At 40.7% G+C, this 21,848-nt stretch overlaps 2 protein-coding genes across 2 annotated transcripts in view; both read left to right on the plus strand.

The window, feature by feature from the left end:
- LOC140947069 (sialin-like) overlaps positions 1–7,615 on the plus strand; it is a 20,646-nt gene extending 13,031 nt beyond the window's left edge. The window contains exons 7-10 of the mRNA XM_073396155.1: positions 1,353–1,502; positions 2,552–2,684; positions 4,013–4,257; positions 6,169–7,615. Of these exons, the coding sequence (XP_073252256.1) occupies positions 1,353–1,502; positions 2,552–2,684; positions 4,013–4,257; positions 6,169–6,411 (771 nt within the window). The 3' untranslated portion in view covers positions 6,412–7,615. The remainder of the gene's footprint in view (positions 1–1,352; positions 1,503–2,551; positions 2,685–4,012; positions 4,258–6,168) is intronic.
- A 423-nt stretch (positions 7,616–8,038) lies between these two features.
- LOC140947036 (sialin-like) lies at positions 8,039–21,453 on the plus strand. The gene is made up of 10 exons (XM_073396115.1): positions 8,039–8,297; positions 9,019–9,052; positions 11,517–11,716; positions 13,719–13,806; positions 14,372–14,467; positions 15,763–15,899; positions 16,645–16,794; positions 17,338–17,470; positions 18,278–18,522; positions 20,866–21,453. Exons 1-10 carry the CDS (start codon positions 8,052–8,054, stop codon positions 21,106–21,108), a joined length of 1,572 nt encoding a protein of 523 aa, XP_073252216.1. The 5' UTR covers positions 8,039–8,051; the 3' UTR covers positions 21,109–21,453.
- The last annotated feature ends 395 nt before the right edge of the window (positions 21,454–21,848 follow it).

A 21,848-nucleotide genomic window follows, 5' to 3' on the forward strand; every position in this document is an offset into this window, starting at 1 on the left:
CTTTATCTAGTAGCACCCTTTTGTCGCTAAACATAACTATAACAAAATTCAGCACTAATAGAACAGTGTAATAGGACAGTACTCGCCATTGCGCGTGCGCACTTGAATGGCTTTTTGACTCCGCACGTAAGTCATGCACAGAAGAGCTCTGGGTCGAGATTGACTGGTAGCAAAAGAAGCTATCAGAAATTCTTCTGTTTTGATTTAAAAGAAAGCCTAAAATTTCGCACATTTAGTACAGTTATGATCAATTCATTTGGTAAGAGAACGTTGTGTCATCCAATTCGGTCTGTGATCATACTCGTGATTAAACAAATCGGACTCCAGCGGTTTCCGATTTTGTTAATCACTCGTACTGATTCCTATTACAATTATTAATCATTTTGTTGACAAGTTGGCCAGTTACCCTTGTTTCTTAACAACAAATGAAGACGCCACTACTCGTGTCTGAGAGTGGTATCCTGTTTCCAGGTCAGCGTGGTGGCAAGTATTTCAGGGGAAGGGACTTGGGCGTCTTTATTCCCATTTTTTTTCTCCTCAGGGATGGCTTGCATTTTCATTTGTTTCCATTATTTAAGTCGCCTTTTAGGGCTAAAATGCAGAGTTTCTGTGAGGAATATTTGACAGTGATTTCACAAACTTGTTGATGTAGCATATTTTATTGTATTCTAATATCGGGAAATCTTGTTCAGATATTGATATAAAGAAAAGAAATATCGTACTTCACCGATGTATCGGTGTATCATCGCAGCCCTATCATTTTGTTCACAAGTTATTCGGCTTCCTTTGTTTCTCAGCAAGAAAGGAAGACGTAGTGGCTTTATTCGACTGAAAGTGGCTATCCTGTGTGGAAGGGTTTGAGGACTGAGATTAAGGGACTCGCGTGCCTTTATTGCTCTCCTCCCCCGCGTGTTACCCATTTCCCTCCACTTCAAACGCCTTTCACGCATACTAACTCCAAACGTTCAAATAGGCTTCCCGTGTGCCCCCCGACACTCCCAGTATTCCCCATTTGGTAAATTGTACGGAACTTTCCCTCGAAAGTTCCCAGACGGCACGAGGAACTGAATTGTTGAATTTCCAAAAGGCGAACCATTCAACCGAAATGGAATGAATGGAAACAAAACTTCCGGGAAGAAAATTTGGAAAGCTGGGTACACCTCGCGTGGTTGTCCTTTTCTTTCAGAAATTTTCGGAAATTTGGTCTATTTGATACTGGAAGTTGCCAGAAATTTAAACAGGAGATTTTGGTTGAATGGAATTTGCGAGGTGGGGATAGGGTGGAGGAGTGGCAGGGGTTTTTCCAGGTTTTGGAATATGTGACCCACTAACTACATTGTTAATTTTTTCAGAAATATGACACCCCGTGGTTTGCAATCTTCACTTCGCCAGCCGTGTGGGGGATAATTGTCGCAAATGTCTGCAACAACTGGGGTTTTTACACCTTTCTTACTTGTTTGCCGTCGTATTTCAAAGAAGTTCTCAACTTTTCAATTTCTCAGGTGAGAAGGACGCATTGTCATAGGTCGCTTGTGGAATGGGTACAAAGACGGGCGATACCGCACCTATTTGAAAGATTGTTTTTATTAGCTGGGAAAACAATAGGGATTGTCACATAACAATGCCCCTATCCCTGAAAACAGTGGAAGTGCAGATTAAAGTGGACCACTAAAATAAGAGGTTTAGAACGGTGCAGGTCTGCTGAAAAAGACTGGCGCCGAACCTCTCCGATATTAAGTGACATTCCACTTTCGAGATGAAAGCGGCGCGGCTTCGCCCCTATACTGAAATCACGCCAAAATCGCTGTTTTTGTATGTGAGCAGAAGCCATATTCGGTATGGGTTTAGTGCAGACGCACGCTGACAAAGACTGGCGCCGAACCTCTCCGATATTAAGTGACGTTCCACTTTCGAGATGGAAGCGGCGCGGCTTCGCTCCGATACTGAAATCACGCCGAAATCGCTGTTTTTGTATGTGAGCAGAGGCCATACCCGGTACGGGTTTCGTGCAGACGCAAGAGCTTTCCATTTTAGTGTAAATGCCATCAAAAACCGAACGGTTTTCGGGATGACAAAATGTGTTCGTAAGATGAGGCTATAATGTAAATGTACAGCTTACAAATGTGAATTTCCTTGTTGTCGTCCATTCCACTTGTCATCTGGCCTTTTGACTTATACGGTGTTCGGTTACTACCGGAAGCCCTTATATATTTATTTAGTTTTTCCGTATTCCATGCCAGTGTAAGTTGAGTTGTTGTGAATTCAGTTTTTCTGTTGCGACTTAGGGCCTGTTTACATGGAGGTGGGGGGCCCCAGATTAGTGAGGTAACCCGCCTGTGTGGGGTAACCCGCCCGTCTATATAATTTTTTGTTTTAATTTGGTCACGTTTACATGATAGGTGAGGTGACCATATGAGCGATTGTATGGATAGGAGGGTTGCCCCACCTAAGCGGGTTACCTCACCTGGGTCCCCCATCTCCATGTAAACAGGCCGTTAATCAAACGGTTTCTTAAAAATATGTTGATCATTTAAAACTCGTATTATTTCAGAATGGTCTTTTGTCTGCTCTTCCGTTTGTTTGTATGTGGGTAACGGGTATCGGTTCTGGTCAGCTTGCGGACTGGATGCGTGAAAACAATGTATTATCTACTGGGGAGGTTAGGAAAGTCCTTGCTACAGGAGGTGAGTGTCTTTAAGATCCACATACAAATTCTCCAGACTGATCTCCATACATTTCTTTTAAGAATAGTTGAGAGAATTTGGTTTAAGATCCCAGTGCCTTTGACAATGAATTTAGTAATTCTCATACCCTTTACTCTTGATGATCTGCTGATGTTGTAAGGAGAAAATTGATGTCACTCTTGGGAGCAAAAGGGTTAAAAATGAGGGCAATAATACAAAAGGTTCGTGAGGAAACAAGTCTCTTTGAAGTCGCCAGGTTATATCATTTTGACTGGATGAACAAGCAATGGTTTTTCCAAATTAGGGAACTTGTCTGCCATTCACACTTTTCACATTGCCTATAATGCATCTTGCTTCAATTTACCCTTGACTTTACATCCACGTAAGAATTGTTTTCAATCCACCGTACGGAAAAAGATGGCGGCTGTACATTTTTCCACAATTCCTTTCGAACCTAATACGGCCAAAATGGTATTTTTTGGGAGGAGGGCGTTGGGGTGGGGGGGGGGGGGGGGGGGGCGAAATTCGTTCCTGTAATAGCAACATTGCCTATCCTATAAAACTGGTCTTCATGCGCTAAGAACTGTGGGTAAATGTACCAGTCGCCATCTTTTTAGATACGGTGGATTTTCTCTGGGTATTGCAGTCGTCCCAAGAGAAATGGAAGACCATGCTTCAAAATTGTGGGGTTAAACATGGTTTAGTAAGAGTAGTATAAAAATGGGGCAATTGTAGTCTCCTTTCTTGTTGTTTTAGGCACCACGTTCATGTCCACAATACAAGCAATAGTCAGTCAAAGGACTGACGACAGATTGGGTTTCATCGTAGGTAAATGTTTGGATGGTTTGCTAATGGCCACCGGTCACTTTTTTGGCGGACAGTCCATACGATAACTAAACTCTGATTAGTACCGTCTGCGAAGCAGCGCAGAGATCCTTGTTCTGAACCGCCAACGGACTCAACGAATTACCGGAAGTGCGTTTCGAATTTCCCTTCAACCTGATTGGCGATCACGACAAACAAAACAAAGGCCTTTTTTAAGTGGCCAATCGTGGCGCGTACTCAAATCTGGGTACACAGCTGGAAGTCCAGAACAAGGATTTCGGCGCTGTTTCGCAGACGGAGTTAACCAGAGTTTAATTTCGTCTGCGCGCAGGCTATCCATACATTGACTCTTGTTGAAACCTCTCTAGAACGGCCACCTTTCTACATCGGCCACTTTCTTCTGTTCTCAAGGTGGCCGTTGTCGAGAGCTTCAACTTTATCTCCATGTAGACGTTCTGAGAATCCTTTCCAGTTTCACTTAGTGATCTGTTTCTGTATCTCAGGTTACCTTATACCTGCCTGCCTGATGGTAGCTACAAGTTATGTTGGCTGCGACTCCACCAGCCTGGCTGTTGTTTTATTTTCACTGGCCCTAGGGGCCTCTAATCTTAATGCGGCTACCTACGGTGTAAATCATTTGGACATCGCTCCTAGATTCTCGGGAGTTCTGATGGGAATCACAAACTCAGCAGCACCAATTTCGGGGATCGTTGGACCGTTTGTAGTAGGACTGTTAAAGGACAATCAGGTATGTTTTTGGAGAAATGATTACATTTTGTTCAGACGGGGTTCGTTCCAAGCAATGGATCTAACCTGATATTAGATCGCGCCATTTCTGTGCACATGGGATCGATCTGTCGACGAAAACCGGCCCGTTGTTGTCCCCTTTTTTTGACAACAGTGAGTGATTAGAGCAGTTTTCTAATAAGTCGGGTCTTAATTATAACCGATAAAAGCAGGCGACGATTGAACGTTCTTGCTTTCAATACGGCACAACTAACTCAGAGTACGGGTGATGCAGTCTGTCTCTTTATTTGATGAGGTTCGCAAACACAGTCGTCATTGTAGCGTTTGAAAGGCTCAGGTTTTTGTCCGATGTATTCAGAGAAAAATACTTCAGTCTCATTAAGTAAAGAATTAAGAACTCAACCAGTTTGTCAACTCGGTCTATCAACTCCCTTCCCCTCCAAGGTTAAAAATATAGCTTGGAAATTCCTGAAATTTTCTTCGCTTTTCCTCGACACCAAACCTTCAATAAGCAGTAACGGCTTTTGTAGAAGTAAGCACTACAATCCTATTAATTGTCACGGTTGCCTCTTCCATTTATCTGTCGCATTTTTAGACTTCGACAACTATTTAGTTAGTTTGTAGTGACGACTCCATTTTCCCCCGACGTATCAGAATGGAAAAAAGACCCACTTTGTTTCAGTTTCAATGTGTTTAGCACGAAAGTAATAATTGGGGACAGTATTTTTAAGCCTACTACTGGAGACGGGGCCGCCATTTTACGTGGTCATCCTAGCCACTCGAAAGTCAGTCTAGCCGTTTGGAGCGCAAAGGCATGCAATACCTTCATTTCTCAGTTATTTTTTAAGACCTTGAGTATTTCTCGGGCCCCGAGAATCGAACCCGCGACATTCCGCTCTGTAGTCAAGCGCTCTACCGACTGAGCTAATCCTTCTTTTTTTGTTTGTCTCTGTCTCATGTCTGTCTTTCAGTTGGCTGTGTTGCCGGAAAGGAATATAACGCGAAGACGGTTTCTCCGTTCGATGTCAAAACGCGTTCGCTTCAGGCGCGTTAGAAGCTTGCATCGACATTAGCCTCTTAAGTGATATATAAAAAAAAATTGTTAGTAACCCGAAAATTACCCGCGTGATGGTTAATATAGTGGATGCTTAAAACACAAGAGTCAAAACTGGAGCGGAGAGTAAATGCTGTTACCACTTTTGAGTCTATGGCTGAAATCGATCCTATAGTGAGTAGTACGAATTGAATAAAACCTCTTAAGCAGTACTTTAAATTTAATATGGTACAATTCGTTTTCTGTATTTTGTCATTTTCTCTATTTTCACTGTCACGCCCTCAAAAATAAAAATGCAAACCATTCAATAAAGAAAGTCCAGAATCTGGGAAATGAAAGAAGACAAATGTACAGAAAGCCTCGCCAAGAATCAGGTCTGTGCGATATTTCATATATGCGATATATTCGGAAAAACGTTTTATCCAAATTTATGAGGCTTTGTATGGAGACGCCATGTTGGTGTCTCTTTGAGGGGCACAATTTTAACCCACATAAGAGCCAGCTAATGCCGCGTGACGTAAAAGCCCGGAAATTCAAGCGTCTTCGATCATAAAACGAAAACGAAGAACCCTTTCGAACCAAGTATTTGTGTAAATAGAGGTTTTTAAGTGCTGTAATACCTCATGAAAGTAGGAACTCACGGAAGAATCGATAGTTTCTTAGTTTGAATTTTGGTGACGTCACTGGTCACGTGTTAGGATTGAAATGGTAAACTTAAATGCAGACGTTGAGACCCATAGCGAAAACTAGCCGCGCGTTGTCCATTGAAGAGAGCGGCTTACGTAACGACATAATGATTCAACTACCAGTTGACCTACAGCGAGTACATGTACATAGCTAACTGTCTCCTTTCCACAGCCGACAAGACTTCAGTGGCAGAAAGTGTTTTACATATCTGCTGGGATGTACATAATCGGCTGGGTAACGTTTGTGCTTTTTGCGAGTGGTAAAGTCCAAGAGTGGAATACACCTTTTGAAGACAAGTTGGTGCCAACTGATATTCCCCGAGCGCCAAGGATACCTGTTATGGTGGACACTGTGGCCATAAAAAACTTGAACGATCCGGTTACAGAAACTTCACAATCTGCCGCCGAATGCTAGGGTGGTTGCGACATCATCGGCCTAAGGTAGGTTTGTGGACCAGCGGTTTTAGTGGCGAAAACAGTTGGTGGTTTGTTGGGGTTTGCTCAGTCTTGCGGGCACGTAAACCTACCATAGGTCGATGTTATTCTGCCTTTTCCTGTTGGGACGTGGAATATAAGTAACGAAAACGCAGAGTGTGGGCCTGGAACATTTAACAAGAATGATTACATTGTTCACCTCCCTTCCACTTGAATATCGTCTTGTTAAGGGGTATCCTGAACCCAGAAATTAGGCTCTGGATAGGTCCTAACTGATCTTTAGCTGACAGATGGTTATAGTTGCAACTGTGCGCTGCGAAATGAAGGGCTCTGTTACTTATAACTGAGATCCGAGATCCCAGGGGGCCAAAAATCCTGAGTGATAAATGAGGTACCAGCACTTCTTGCGGACCCTCGCTCTCTTTTACAGGAAAAAAGAAAAAAAGAAATAAAAACAAAGTTTGGTTTAGAAAGCAAGTTTCTGTTAAAAAGATTGTTTAATTCCTTGAATGAGGGAGCTGAATTGGAAGCATTTTTACTAACAAGCACAGGAGCCTAAAATTGCAGGCCCTTCAGTGAGATAACCTTTGCATTCCAGCGCCGACAAATGCAATTAGTCAGCGACTCTCTCTGTCTTACGCAGAGGCCGCTTTGTGTCGTATTGAGACTGGGGAGAGGGGAAAAGGAAATCGCGAGGGGAGCGATAGGAAGGCATTTTTCCTCTTCCCATCATCCACCGCGCGCTCTGAAGTTTTTAATTATTGCTATTTTTATCGAAATACCCAACGGAAGCCTCCTCGGAGGAGAGAGTCGCCGAGGTCACATTCCGATGAAGAAGTAAAGGATTATTTAAACATGATTCTATTTGTTATTTAAGATTTGAAACTAGGCTTTCATGTGAGGTTTTATTATGTAACACGTAGCAGAAATGAAAATCATAAAAATGAAAAAAAAATCATCTCAAATTTTATTGTTACACAATTTTTCTAGTAAAACGTGACTAAACAAAAACAAATAGTATCACAAGAAAGTAATATAAAAAAGAATTCGTTTAAATTGTGACACTAATCACAGATTGAAAAGTGAGTATTGGAGTTAGCACTGAACTTTTTACAGTCCTTGCGTTCGTCGAAGGGCTAATTTTAATTTTCGGTGTGAAAAATAAGTAAGTAAACAAATAAATGAACAAAAAAAGAATGTACAATAAAAACAAATTCATGACACATCTAGATGTTTTGTGTTGCTCTCTTATTTAGTAACGTACCACTGCCTTGTGAATTTTCTAGAAAATGCCTAGTCTAAGTAATTATGATTTGTGTAAGCTATTGAATATATAATGTCATCAGTCACAAAATATGAATGTCTGCTTTTATACACACTACCTTATCTCTCACCAACGCTTTTAAAAATAACGATTTAGCTGGTACTAAATTCCAAAAAGACAAAAGTTATGATCTGTCATTTTTAATTATCTGTCCAGTGCGAACTAGTTCCCAGAGCCTCTGCTCGTCTATCCAGTTTCCAGGGATTACCGCGTATTTCAAAATTTTATTCTCTCGTGACTTCAGCAAAGTGTAGCATGTGAATTACACGACATTGTCTCCTGTTATTTCTTTGGCAATGGAGGAGGCATTGCCACTCCTGCTAGAAAACAGCTCAAACTCTCAACGGGAGCGAAGATGCTATTTACCCGCTCGATACGTTCTAGCAGCCTTGTCCTGTTCGGGTTTTTGTGTGGTGTATCTTCTCCGAGTGAATTTAAGCGTGGCTCTGGTGGCCATGGTCAATTCCACCTACGCGAACGAACAGGCGTCTGCAAATAACCCGGAATGTCAGAGCAATTCTTCCACAGATTCTGAGGAAAAGGTAAGAAAGAAAAAGTCTAGTGCACTGTATTTGCGAGGGAAGAACAATACATCAAAGTTTTTGGTATACATGTAAAAAGTATTGATGTGGTATGTAACACGTTTTATTTTGCCGTTTCACGTGCCAACAACATGCACGAGTCAATCACGAGCCACGAATCAAGCACAAACCAACCTGGAGTCAGGCTCAAATGATACATTTTAATTTCCATTTTTGAATTTCCTGGCCACAGAGAATAGCAATTTTTTTGTACAAAGTTTATACAATGGGTCCCAATAATTTGGCATGAAAATTGTCATTAGCAATTATTGGATGAGGCCGAGTATGATGTGAAGAATTATGCAGACCTGCATAATTTGCCATATTATACAAAAACCGACTGATAATTGTTTTTTTTCTTGGATTATACTGGCAAACAAAGCCAACTGGAAATTGGGGAAATATATTGAACAAATAATAATATTGAGTTATAATTGATTATTTATTGAAATTTAGTTATCAATATCATCATTATTTGATTATTATGTAGTTCAGGACTTTTGTTTAACAGCTATTCCAGGGACATTTTCATACTACCTAATGGTACATGTACATCAAACATGTTTAATAACATTCTAACTTTAATTACGAAGGTGTTTTTAAAAACATTTCAGATCGAAAGGGACTCTCAACCCTTCTCTTTGTGAAAAATATACTACATGTAATCATTTTTCTTCTGTAGGATGGAGAGTTTAACTGGGATCAAAAAACACAAGGTAATGCGCTCACCAAATCTCTGTACACGAATTCAATAAATACCAATTGCCTCCCTTTTCCAGCAACAGGAACTGCAAAATGAAAAAGAAGCTCATATATTTTCTCTAAAACTAATCCGCTTAATACAGACACCCGGTTAACATGGACACTGTGGCATGTCCCATTGGTGTCTGTAATAACGGGGTTCCACTGTAGTGTTACCCACCAGATATATTTACAGTTACTATCCATTCAGACTCAATAAACAAATTTTAATCTGTGTAATAAGTAATGACGTTGCACAATGTACTGACTCACAAGCGATGTAGTCATAGTAATTAAAGTGGTTGTGGCATTTTTAGTTCTTTGTTACCTTTCTACAGCTTGTGGCGTATGAAAAAAGTTTTTTTTTCCTATCTTGTAAAATTGAAGTGTTTTTTATTAATGAGTGAACTGAGTTATTTTGACATTTCATACTAAATGTAAAGAGAACCATAACACTTAAGAATTTCCAATGTGCATAAATATGTTTTTGGAGTGCAGTGTTGAAAACAAACAAACAAACAAATAAACAAGTAAATAAAATAATAAGCAGGGCTGTACTTTAGCAGATGTCATTGGCTCCTGGCAACTGCGCATTAAATTTTTATTCCGGGCATCCTTTTTTCGTAGGTTTGCAGGGCAATGATTTTCATGTAGTTTTTGCTGGAGCCAGGAGCCGTATGTCAAAGTACATTGCATGGGATGCAGTATTGGACTAGAATGTGGGCGGGTGTCATTCTTTCCTCAGAGCCAGGTGTTGCAGGCAAATACAGTGAAACCTCTATTAGGTGGACCCCCAATTAAGCGGACACCCTCTATTAAGCGGACACTAAGCTGGGTCCCGAAACGAACGTCTGATATTTCCCTTTGTAACGAACCCCTATTCAGCAGACACCTCTATTAAGTGGATGCAGACACTAAAATAAGTTGTATTTGGCTATATTTTCTATTGTAAAAAACGTCTATTAAGCAGACACCGGACTGAATTAACAATAGTAGTTTTGGATAACGTCCTTGAAATATGTATTGAAGTCAGTTAGTGTTTTTGCATTTACAAACAAATTAAAGGTGGTGATGAAAGGTAATGAACTTGAACTCTGGATAGCTTCCTTAACAACATTGTGCAATTTTTACAACCCTTATTAAGCGGACACCCTCTATTAAGCAGACACTTGGGAAGGTCCAGAAGGTGTCCGCTTAATAGAAGTTTCACTGTAGTGAAATTATGCAAATGAGGGTAAAAAGGAGGAGAAATCGGGCTGGAGAGAGAATCCAAAAATGACTTTTTACTTCGCTCGGGCTCCACTCTCATTTTATTTCCTCGCAGCTTTGCCGCTTGATCCTTCATGTGCTCATGATCTACCATTTACCACTTGGTCCTTTCATGAGCTCTTGATCAGCTGTGACTCAAGAGAAAAATAAGGAATTGCTTGCAGTCTTTATTAGACAAACCTTATATGGTGAAACCTGCATTAAGTAGACACCCATTGCCATGTGGGATATTAGCTTTCTGCTTTCCTAAAGTTGTCTGCTTTGATAAATGTGTTTCTTAGTAGAAATGAGAACAAAGACATTAAGAAAATCACTAAAGAGAAAAAAAAAACTAAAATAATATTAACAATAATAATATTAATAATCAGTGGCAGATCCAACATTTCTGGTAAGGGGGGAGCCCGGTCATACACACCCTGAGAAAAGGGGTGGGGGGGGGGGAAGCTGGGTCTCAAAAAAAAAGTTTTTGGCCCTTCAGTCCTCAGTTTGGCCTCAAAATAAGGAGGGGGCCCACGCCCCCCGGGCCCCTCCCCTGGGCCCCTCCCCTGGATCCACCACTGATAATAATAATAGCAATAATAATACTACTACTGCTAATAATTATTGCTAATAATTAATAATTATTGATTTAAAGGAAGCACAAATATTTATTTGATGCTGGTGTTTACTTGTCATTAGCGTATCCACACAGGGTGTGATACTCTAGTCTATGCCCAATCTGAATGGTTTATCACAATTGCCATTTTCAGGTCTAGGAGAGTTTGAATTTTATCCATGTTATTTCATTTTGCTGAAGATTGCAGTCAGTTCCATGGAGGGCAAAGAACCCCTTTGTGGATGTGCTACATCGCACTATTAGTTGTTGTTATTGTTGCCAACTGTACATGCAGTTCCTTTTGGGCCATATTGTACCCCTATCCCTCTTCTTTCCTGACATGAGCTACACTTGGCTACCCATTTAGGTTGTTTAGATACTCTAGTTTACGCCCAATCTGAATGGTTTGTCACAATTGTTGTTTTCAGATCTAAGGGAGTTTGAATTCTATCATTTTATTTTATTTTGTTCTTGCAATATTGGATGGAGGGCAAGGAATCCCTTTGTGGATGTACTACATTGTACTATTAGATTCTTATTTATTGATCAGAATACTTGGTTTTGGCTCTTTATAGGTCTAATACTGGGTTCATTTTTCTTTGGCTATGTCATCACTCAGTTACCAGGTGGCTGGCTAGGAACACGGTTTGGTGGGAAATATTTGTTAGGCCTTGGAGTGCTTTGCACTTCTGTGTTGACAATTTTCACTCCTCTTGCTGCACGTCATAGTGTTGGGATGTTAATTCTGGTGAGAATACTGGAAGGATTAGGAGAGGTAAACTATTTAGTTGCAAACATTTTGTAGTGGATTGGTTTTAGTACTAAAATTGATGACTCCTTGCTTGCGTGGCATTCATAAAAAAAGGGGAAGGGGAAGGGGGAATTAGAGCACTAGCGAGAGCGCGAGGGGCACGCGAGAAGTTCCCCTTTTTCCCAACCTCTCAGAGTCCCCGGCGTTCTGGCGCAACCAAATTCCTACTTCCCCTTCCCTTTTAACGCCTGCCACACAGGCTCCATAAATCCTGTAAAACCCAACAAAAGCAAAGAAAAGGTCAAACGAAAAGTAAAACGTCATTCTAACTGAAGGCAATCCTAAATAAGGCATGTTATTATTTCAAATAAAGCAGGTGCATGTGTACATGGGTTTATGACACAAGTATTTTTCATACCTTATAAATTTAAACTATAAAAGAGCTGCGCCGTTTTCATGTTCAATATTTTCAACTGCCAGCACTTAAAAGTAGCCTTCTCCCCACGATGAAGACCACATTAAGATTGGGAAATAGAGTTTTCATGAAGAGGTTCTATGAAAAAGGCTTTTCGATAACAATCCGCCCAGCCATTCACAATGCCCTCTTGGGAATTTTTAACGTAAAGTACGTAACCGAATCTCAAATTACATTGCTGATGAAATTCAAGTGATTCGAACGAAATATTCGTTTTGTTTTATCAATTAATTCATCAATTACATTTTTTGTGCAGACCTTTGGAAATAGTTGTTGTTTTATTAGGGAAAAGCCATAAACAACACCCGGGAGATTCCACGAGTCCATGTGTACAGCTAACGGCAAACGTCAAATTCAGGTTGGCAATTCAAGTATCAAATTAGAAATGTCAGCAAAGAAAAACTGTTGAAAATAAGTCATGTGGATGAACCTAAAATTAAACCTATTGCTGTTGCTTAGAAGCGAGAAAATTTGGTCACGTGGTGCAAATTGAAGTTCGCCGTTTGCCGTAAACGTGATTCTAAATTTCTCTAACGTATCGTTGTAAGCTAATTTCCTCTTTAATGGGGATTTGCTTTCTTACATGTACCTTTAACCCCTCCAGCCTTGTTTATACTTTAATCAGTGGTATTTACATCAGTACAATTTGAACTATACAAATACACACTCAGACACTTAAACAAAACATCGCACAGAATGACTATTGTTTTCGGGTCGTTGTACTTGTTGTTGATTGTAGTTGTTGTTGTTCGTCCTTCGAAAGTCGAAGATAACCATGACTTCAGACTTCAGACTAGCGGCAGTGGGTCTGGAGATGACCAGTGTGTCCAATCCGAGCCCAGAAGGCTCGCGCACTCATGGGACTTGAGTATGTGGGTACTGCAGTCTGTGGAGGTGGAGGTTGCTCTGGCTTTGCGCGCGGCCATTTCCTCTGTGCTTTAGCGGTCCGTCGGTTTTCTGTCGCAGGGGCCACAGTGGTGCCTTTGCTACGCCAAGTTAGACTATCCGAGGCAAGCGACTCTCAAGTACTAGGGTTGATGTTACGTCTTAGTGGGACTCTTTGAGGCAGTCTTTGAAATGTTTCTTCTGCCAGGGCGGTCGTTATGAACTTGCTGAGACAGCCAAACTTCCCCTTTATCTTCCACAAACCGTCTGTGCTTACCGTATCGAAGGCCTTGGTCAGGTCAACAAAGGTCACAAAAGGTCGCTATTCTGCTCTTGGAATTTTTCACTTACAGACGAGGTGGAAACATAGGTCTGTAATATTATAGGTGACACGTGAACTGAATCACTTTCATTGGTCGAAGTCTGTGCGTTATTTCCTTTGTAGATAATACCACCTTATTTATCAAATTGTTAGGGCAGAGCAAAGAAACAAAGGCCATGCGAGCTATTGTTTATTCTTTTGTTCCCGAATATGTCACTTTAAATGGCTTATGAAGCGCATGCTTACAAGCGGCCATGAATAACTAATGATGTCCACTCAATCTGCGCGATGATGTCCCGAAAGGCCAATTGTAAAAAATTCGTCTAATGTCATGTCCCCTGCAGGGTGTAACGTTCCCAGCTATGCATGCCATGTGGAGCTTTTGGGCCCCTCCCTTGGAAAGGAGCAAACTTGTCACTTTTTCTTATGCAGGTAAGTACATTTTAATTCAGTTGTTAACCACCACCCGTTCAACTCGGTTGGAAAAATGGCGATTCCATGTGGTGAGCAGGAGTTCGTGAGTTCGTGAATTCAAATCCGAGAATCAGAGGTCTCATAATAATACACTCGCCCATTCAGCATTTATTTGGATTCGCACACAACCCTCCTTATTCACTGCGGTCAAACCAGTAAAATCTCCCAAGCAACGTTCGCCAGAAATTAGGGGTTGCTCATACGTTTTACGGTCAAAATTAGTAAGGTTAAGCAAAGACGTTTTTGAGCGACGCACACTTCTACCAGAAGTGGATCCATTCTTAGGCAGTTTTTTGCCCAAATTTTCGGTCGAATCACCTTGAGACTATAGACCCTTAGCAATACAAATTTGGAAGCGTTATGGCTAATTAAAATAGAAAGGGGCGTACTTTGAGTTGACTTTCGTCGCTCAAAACGCCTTTACTTTAGTTCCCTAATAAAAGATAAATGCACCTCCAGGTTAGATGTACACAAGTTCAGTGCAAGAATAGCTGTTTATTTTTCTGCCTTTCGTATCACAAAGGGAAAGAACTTGGCACTATTCTTGGCATGCCATTAGCAGGAGTTCTCTGTGCATCTGACATCTGGGGAGGATGGCCATCTGTATTTTATGCCTTTGGTAAGTATTTCCCCTGCAATACAGTGAATAAGAAGCGCTCCCTTCTGGGTATACCTAATTATCAATGATGATATTTCTATTATTATAGACACCTTTAGTGGAGACTCGGACATAACTGATATATAGTTAGTGCCTCGCGGCTGAACCGAATTCCGCTACAATGAGCTGAGAAGGGCAACCAAATAGAATGTAATATAAAAACAACTCCTGGACGTTACCAAATTGTTTGAAATTGGCAATTTTCCATATAAAATTGTAGAATTTACCAAACTCAGCATGAGGCAGGTTTGTAACGGAAGAAAAAAACAATTCTCATGTTGACGTTAAGTAAAACAGTCAAGGGACATTCAAATGTCAAACATGTAGCAAATAAACTATGGAACTCAAGGCACGAATGTTCAAAACTGAAGAAGATGAAACCGATTGCAGTGAGTGGGGCTTTTAAAACCACCGTTTAATCTGACCACCAAAGTCAAAGTTTATATCTGTTATCTGTAGTGTAACCTTAAATAATCAATTGTGACCTCAGGAAGACATATATCTCTGTTTGTTTTGGAGCTGTGAGTTTGTCATTTACAAGAAATTTTGAGGCAACGTGAAAGTTTTATAACGAGTAATTGCTATCTACGCCCTGACACCACCCTCAGCTTTTTGGAAGATACTTTTGATGAAAGCGTACATTCAGCATGGGGACTCCCTCCATTATGACGATACTTTTAAAGGATACCTCGAAAGTAATGTTAAAGTACTATGAAACTCCCTTGTAGACCATAGGTAAATGAATTTCTTCATGACCATGTGCTTAATCCTTTTACTCCTAATGGTGATAAAAACTTCACAACAAAAATTCCAATATCCTTTTGTAGACCACTAGAAAATAAGTAGTTCTTCACAAAGGTTCTGTCAAAGGGGTTTCATTTGAATAGTAACGCCATAGCATTTCGAAATGAAGAGGTCTTCTTCGCGGTATTTGTGATGGGCTTGTTTTGTCTCCCGATATATGGTACTTTGTTATGAATCGCGTCGTCTTGCGCGTAGCCTGGGACCAGGCTCCACAGTGGGGAAAAAGGCAAAAAAGGGGGTGAAATAGGAAAAATGTCGGCGAGCGAAAAAAAAATTTCGCTCGCCGATTTTTTTCTTTTTTCCCGCACGCCGATTTTTTTCTCTTTTTTCTCCCAATGCGGAGCCTGGTCCCAGGCTATCTTGCGCGTAGCCGTGAACAAATACGTTTGTGTTTCTTTACATACTGACAGATTGGTGTTGAAATAGTACTATAAATTAAATGTTTGATTTAGGTGGTGTTGGCATTTTATGGTTTTTCATCTGGATGATGTTTACGTACAACAGACCAGCTAATCATCCAAGAATATCCATCAAAGAGAGAGAATATATTCATGCTACTATAGGAGCAGGACAGGACAAAGGAAGAAGAGTACGGGAATTATGCTATCTTTATTTGAGTAGCCCCTTTTTGTCGCGAAACATAACTATAACAGAATTCAGCACTAATAGAACAGTGTAATAGGACAGTGCTCACCATTGGGTGTGCGCACTTGAATGGCTTTTTGACTACGCACGTAAGTCATGCGCAGAAGAGCTCTGGGCTCGAGATTGACTGCTAGCAAAAAAAGCTGTCTATCAGAAATTCTTGTGTTTTGTTTAAAAAAAAAAAGCCTAAAATATCGCAAATTTTACCACAGTTATGATTAATTCATTTGGTAAAACAGAACGTTGTGTCGTCCAATTCGGTCTGTTAATGTACATTGCACTCAATAGCTGGCTAGAAGCCAACAACTAATTTTACAAATCAGCGCAGCCTACAGATAAGTTAGTTATCTGTTATCAGATAACTGACTAATCTGTAGGGTATTTAAGTGACAGACAACAATTTCTATGGGTTTACCGGCGTGATAACGCACGCGGGATGTTTGGAGAACACGAGAAAAACGTCCGGGAAGAAACTTTTGAAAAGCCGGGTACACCTCGCGTGGTTGTCCTCTTCTTTCCCAAATTTTGGAAATTGCTGGTCTATTTGATACTGGAAGTTGCCGGAAATTTAAACAGAAGATTTTGGTTGAATGGAATTTGCAAGGTGGGGTGTAGGGTGGAGGAGTGGCAGGGGTTTTTCCAGGTTTTGAAATATGTGACCCCTCTAACTACATTGTTAATTTTTTCAGAAATATGACACCCCATGGTTTGCAATCTTCACTTCGCCAGCCGTGTGGGGGATAATTGTCGCACATTTCTGCGACAACTGGGGTTTTTACACCTTTCTGACTTGTTTGCCGTCTTATTTCAAAGAAGTTCTCAACTTTTCAATTTCTCAGGTGAGAAAGACGCATTGTTATAGATCGCTTGTGGAATAGGTACAAAGACGGGCGATCCCTCTCCTATTTAAAAGATTGTTTTTGATTAGCTGGGAAAACAATAGGGATTGTCACATAACAATGCCCCTATCCCTGAAAACAATGAAGTGCAGAGTAAAGGGGACCAGTGAAATAAAAGGTTTAGAACGGTACAGGTCTGCTGACAAAGACTGGCGCCGAACCTATCCGATATTAAGTGACGTTCCACTTTCAGATGGGTGCGACTTAGGGCCTGTTTACATCGAGGTGGGGGACCCCAGGTAGGTGAGGTAACGCGCTTGTGTGGGGAAACCCGCCCGTCTATATAATCTTTTATTTTAATTTGATCACGTTTACATGATAGGTGAGGTGACCATAGGAGAGATTGTGTGGACAGGAAGGTACGTTACCCCACCTAAGCGCGTTACCTCACCTACCTTGGGTCCCCCACCTCCATGTAAACAGGCCCTTAATCAAACGGTTTCTTAAAAATATGTTGATCATTTAAAACTCGTATTATTTCAGAATGGTCTTTTGTCTGCTGTTCCGTTTGTTTGTATGTGCGTAACTGGTATCGGTTCTGGTCAGCTTGCGGACTGGATGCGTGAAAACAATGTATTATCTACTGGGGAGGTTAGGAAAGTCCTTGCTACAGGAGGTGAGTGCCTTCAAGATCCACATACAAATTCTCCAGACTGATCTCCATACATTTCTTTTAAGAATAGTTGAGAGAATTTGGTTTAACATCCCAGTGCCTTTGATAATGAATTTAGTAATTCTCGTAACCTTTACTCTTGATGATCTGCTGATGTTGTTAGGAGAAAATAGATGTTGGTCACTCTTGGGACCAAAAGGGTTAAAATGAGAGCAAAAATACAAAAGGTTCGTTAGGGAACAATTGATAAGTCTCTTTAAAGTCGCCAGGTTATATTATTTCAACTGGATGAACAAACAATGGTTATTTCAAATTAGGGAACTTGTCAGCCATTCACACTTTTCACATTGCCCATAATACATCTTGCTTCAGTTTACCTCTGACCTACTTCCACGTAAGAATAGTTTTGAATTTTCCCTGGGTATTGCAGTCGCCCCAAGAGAAATGGAAGACAATACTTCAAAATTGTGGGGTTAAACATGGTTTAGTAAGATTAGTATAAAAATGGGGCAATTACATTTAGTCTCCTTTCTTCCTCTTTTATGGTCATTACACCACGTTCCTGTCGACAAGCAATAGTCAGTCAAAGGACTGACGACAGATTGGGTTTCGTTTGTTGGTAAGTAGGTAAATGTTTCTACAGCGGCCACTTTTTTGGCGGACAGTCCATACATTGACAACAGCCACCTTTCTACATCGGCCACTTTCTTCTGTTCTCAAGGTGGCCGTTGTCGAGAGCTTCCACTGTATCTGCACGTTCTGAGAGGAATTCTTTCCAGTTTCACTTAGTGATCTTTTTCTGTATCTCAGGTTACCTTATACCTGCCTGCCTGATGATAGCTACAAGTTATGTTGGCTGCAACTCCACCAGCGTGGCTGTTGTGTTATTTTCACTGGCCCTAGGGGCCTCTAATCTTAATGCGGCTACCTACCGTGTCAATCATTTGGACATCGCTCCTAGATTCTCGGGAGTTCTGATGGGAATCACAAACTCAGCGGGAACAATTCCAGGGATCATTGGACCTTTTGTAGTAGGACTGTTAACATACAATCAGGTATGTTTTTGGAGAAATGATTACATTTTGTTCAGACGGGGCTGGTTCCAAGTAATGGATCTAATCTGATATTGGATCGCGCAATTTCTGTTCACACGGGACCGATCTGTTGACGAAAACCGGCCTGCTGCTGTCCCCTTTTTTGACAACAGTGAGTGATTAGAGCAGTTTTCCAATAAGTCGGGTCTAAATACTGGTAAAAGCAGGCGACGATTGGACGTTCGGGCTTTGGATACGGCACAACTAACTCAGAGTTCGGGTGAATATGCAGTCTCTTTATTTTATGACGTTCGCAAACACAGTCGTCATTGTAGCGTTTGAAAAGCTCAGGTTTTTGTCCGTTGTATTTAGAGAAAATACTTCAGTGTCATTAAGTAAAGAATTAAGAACTCAACCAGTTTGTCAACTCGGTCTATCAACCCCCTCCCCCTCCAGGGTTAGAAATATAGCTTGGGAAATTCCTGAAATTTCCTTCGCTTTTCCTTGACATCAAACCTTCAATACCAGTAACGGCCTTTATAGAAGTGTGCACTACAATCCTATTAATTTTCACGGTTGCCTCTTCCATTCATCCGTCACACATCAAAAACGCCATCCTACGGCGTTTTTTAGACTTCGACAACTATGTAGTTAGTTTGTAGTGACGACTCCATTTTCTCCCGACATATCAGAAGACAAAAAAAGACCCACTTTTTTTCAGTTTCAATGTACCTTATTATAGGAAATTAACGCTCCATGAAATTAAGGTATTGGAAATTAACGCGACTTAAATTAACGCGAATTTAATGGAAAACAACTTTCGAATAAAGAAAATTAACGCGAAAGAGGAGGTAGAATTTCATAATAAAGGAAATTAACGCGATTAAGAAACGGTTGGTGGTGACAACTGGACACAAATTTAACAAATATTGTAAACCTTCCCCTTAGCTTTGGTGAAAGATGAAACTAAAGGGTAAATGGAAAGAAAGAAAGCTCGTAGGTAATGTTTTTCAGGTGTTAAGAATGTCTGGACAGATTTAAACATTGGGGTTAAAATACTGGAAATTAAGGGCGCGGAAATTAGCGCTGCACTTAATTAACGTTGCAGAAATTAACGCTCAACAAAATGAACGAGACTTAAATTAACGCGAATTTTAACGATTCGCGTTAATTTCCTATAATAAGGTATTTAGCACAAAAGTTATAATTGGGGACACTATTTTTAAGCCTCCTACTGGAGACGGGGTCGCCATTTTACGTGGTCATCCTAGCCACTCGAAAGTCCGTCTAGCCGTTTGCAGCGCAAACTCATGCAATACCTTCATTTCTCAGTTATTTTTAAGACCTTGAGTATTTCTCCGGCCCCGAGAATCGAACCCGCGACATTCCGCCCTGTAGTCAGGCGCTCTACCGACTGAGCTTATCCTTCCCTTTTTTTGTTTGTCTCTGTTTCATGTCTGTCTTTCAGTTGGCCGTGTTGCCGGAAAGGAATATAACGCGAAGACGGTTTCTCCGTTCGATGTCAAAACGCGATCGCTTCAGGCGCGTTAGAAGCTTGCATCGACATTAGCCACTCGAGTTATATATTAAAAATTGTCAGTAGCCCGAAAATTACCTGCCTGATGGTTAATATACTGGATGCTTAAAACACAAGAGTCAAAATGGAGGGGAGAGAAAATGCTGTTACCACTTTTGAGTCTATGGCTGAAATCGATCTTATAGTGAGTAGTACCAATTGAATAAAACCTCTTACGCACTACTTTAGCATGGTACAATTCGTTCATTTCTGCATTTTGTCATTTTCTCTATTTTCACTGTCACGCCCTCGAAAAGCCTCGCCAAGAATCAGGTCTGTGCGATATTTCATATGCGAGATATTCGGAATAACGTTTTATCCAAATTTAAGAGGCTTTGTATGAAGACGCCATGTTGGTGTCTCTTTGAGGGGCACAATTTTAACCCACACAAAAGCCAGCTAATGCCGCGTGACGCAAAAGCCTGGAAATTCAAGCGTCTTCTATCGTAAAACGAAAACGAAGAACTCTTTCGAACCGAGAATATGTGTAAATAGAGGTTTTTAAGTGCTGTAATACCTCATGAAAGTAGAAACTCACAGAAGAATCGATAGTTTCTTAGTTTGAATTTTGGTGACGTCACTGGTCACGTGTTAGGATTGAAAAGGTAAACTCAAATGCAGACGTTGAGACCCATAAGCGAAAACTTGCTGCGCGTTGTCCATTGAAGAGAGCGGCTTACGTAACGACATAATGATTCAACTACCAGTTGACCTACAGCGCGTACATGTGTCAAACACGGCTCGGTTTAATTAATTGTAGTCGATAGCTAACTGTCTCCTTTCCACAGCCGACAAGACTTCAGTGGCAGAAAGTGTTTTACATATCTGCTGGGATGTACGTAATCGGCTGGGTAACGTTTGTGCTTTTTGCGAGTGGTAAAGTCCAAGAGTGGAATACACCTTTTGAAGACAAGTCGGTGCCAATTGATATTCCCCGAGCTCCAAGGATACCTGTTATGGCGGACATTGTGGCTATAAAAAACTTGAACGATCCGGTTACAGAGACTTCCCAATCTGCCGCCGAATGCTAGGGTGGTTGCGACATCATCGTTCTGCCTCTGGATGCTAGGACGACGCGAAGAATTGATATTTTGTAAAAGCAAGGGTTTGTGTTTGATGTGTTCAGTCGCGGGCTCATACTTTAGGTCGATATTATTCGCCTTTGCCTGCTTGGACGTGGAATACACGTAACAAGACAACGTGCCGACCATAGTAACTATTATTTTGTTTTTTAATAGATTTTTTTGTCACATTGAGTCTCGTCGAGTCGCGGTTGTACTATTATAAGAATAAACCTGAGGCTGAGATTTTCATTAGGATATAATTTTGTGTGTTGAAAATCTGTTAATAAAACACAATTAAATGTTTTTAACTAACTGATATTATTGTTCCTTTCTCTAAACGGGAAAACTAGCGAGCAAGCTAGTGACTAAAGCCAAATGTTGCTAATAATGGTTCGATGAACGGTTCATTGATACCCCAGTACAAGCTAAAATGGAAATAAGATAAGCTTCAATTTAAGAATAAAATATAGATTTAGCCAGGGCTAAAAGCGAAGCTCCTACTAACTCGAATTTATAATTTAAATCAAACAGTTGTAAACTTGTATTCCACAAATCAGTTACCTTTAGAGCACATTCATGTGACTTTTGACGGAAAGGCTAAGTAATTTTAGAGAAAAATAATTTGCAAACAGTCCAAGCTAAGAGAGAAATTAATCTTACATCGACTTGATAGCCTTATATGTACACCTAAAAAACAGCATACCATA

The sequence above is a fragment of the Porites lutea genome, chromosome 8 (genome assembly GCF_958299795.1).
Source record: "Porites lutea chromosome 8, jaPorLute2.1, whole genome shotgun sequence".
NCBI lineage: Eukaryota > Metazoa > Cnidaria > Anthozoa > Scleractinia > Poritidae > Porites > Porites lutea.

Coding starts and splice junctions, on each gene's coding strand:
- LOC140947036 (XM_073396115.1), top strand. CDS start 8,052: ATGGAGGAGGCATTGCCACTCCTGCTAGAAAACAGCTCAAACTCTCAA. Junction 13,807..14,371: donor TGTCACTTTTTCTTATGCAG/GTAAGTACATTT, acceptor CGTATCACAAAG/GGAAAGAACTTGGCACTATT. Junction 17,471..18,277: donor GAAAGTCCTTGCTACAGGAG/GTGAGTGCCTTC, acceptor TCTGTATCTCAG/GTTACCTTATACCTGCCTGC.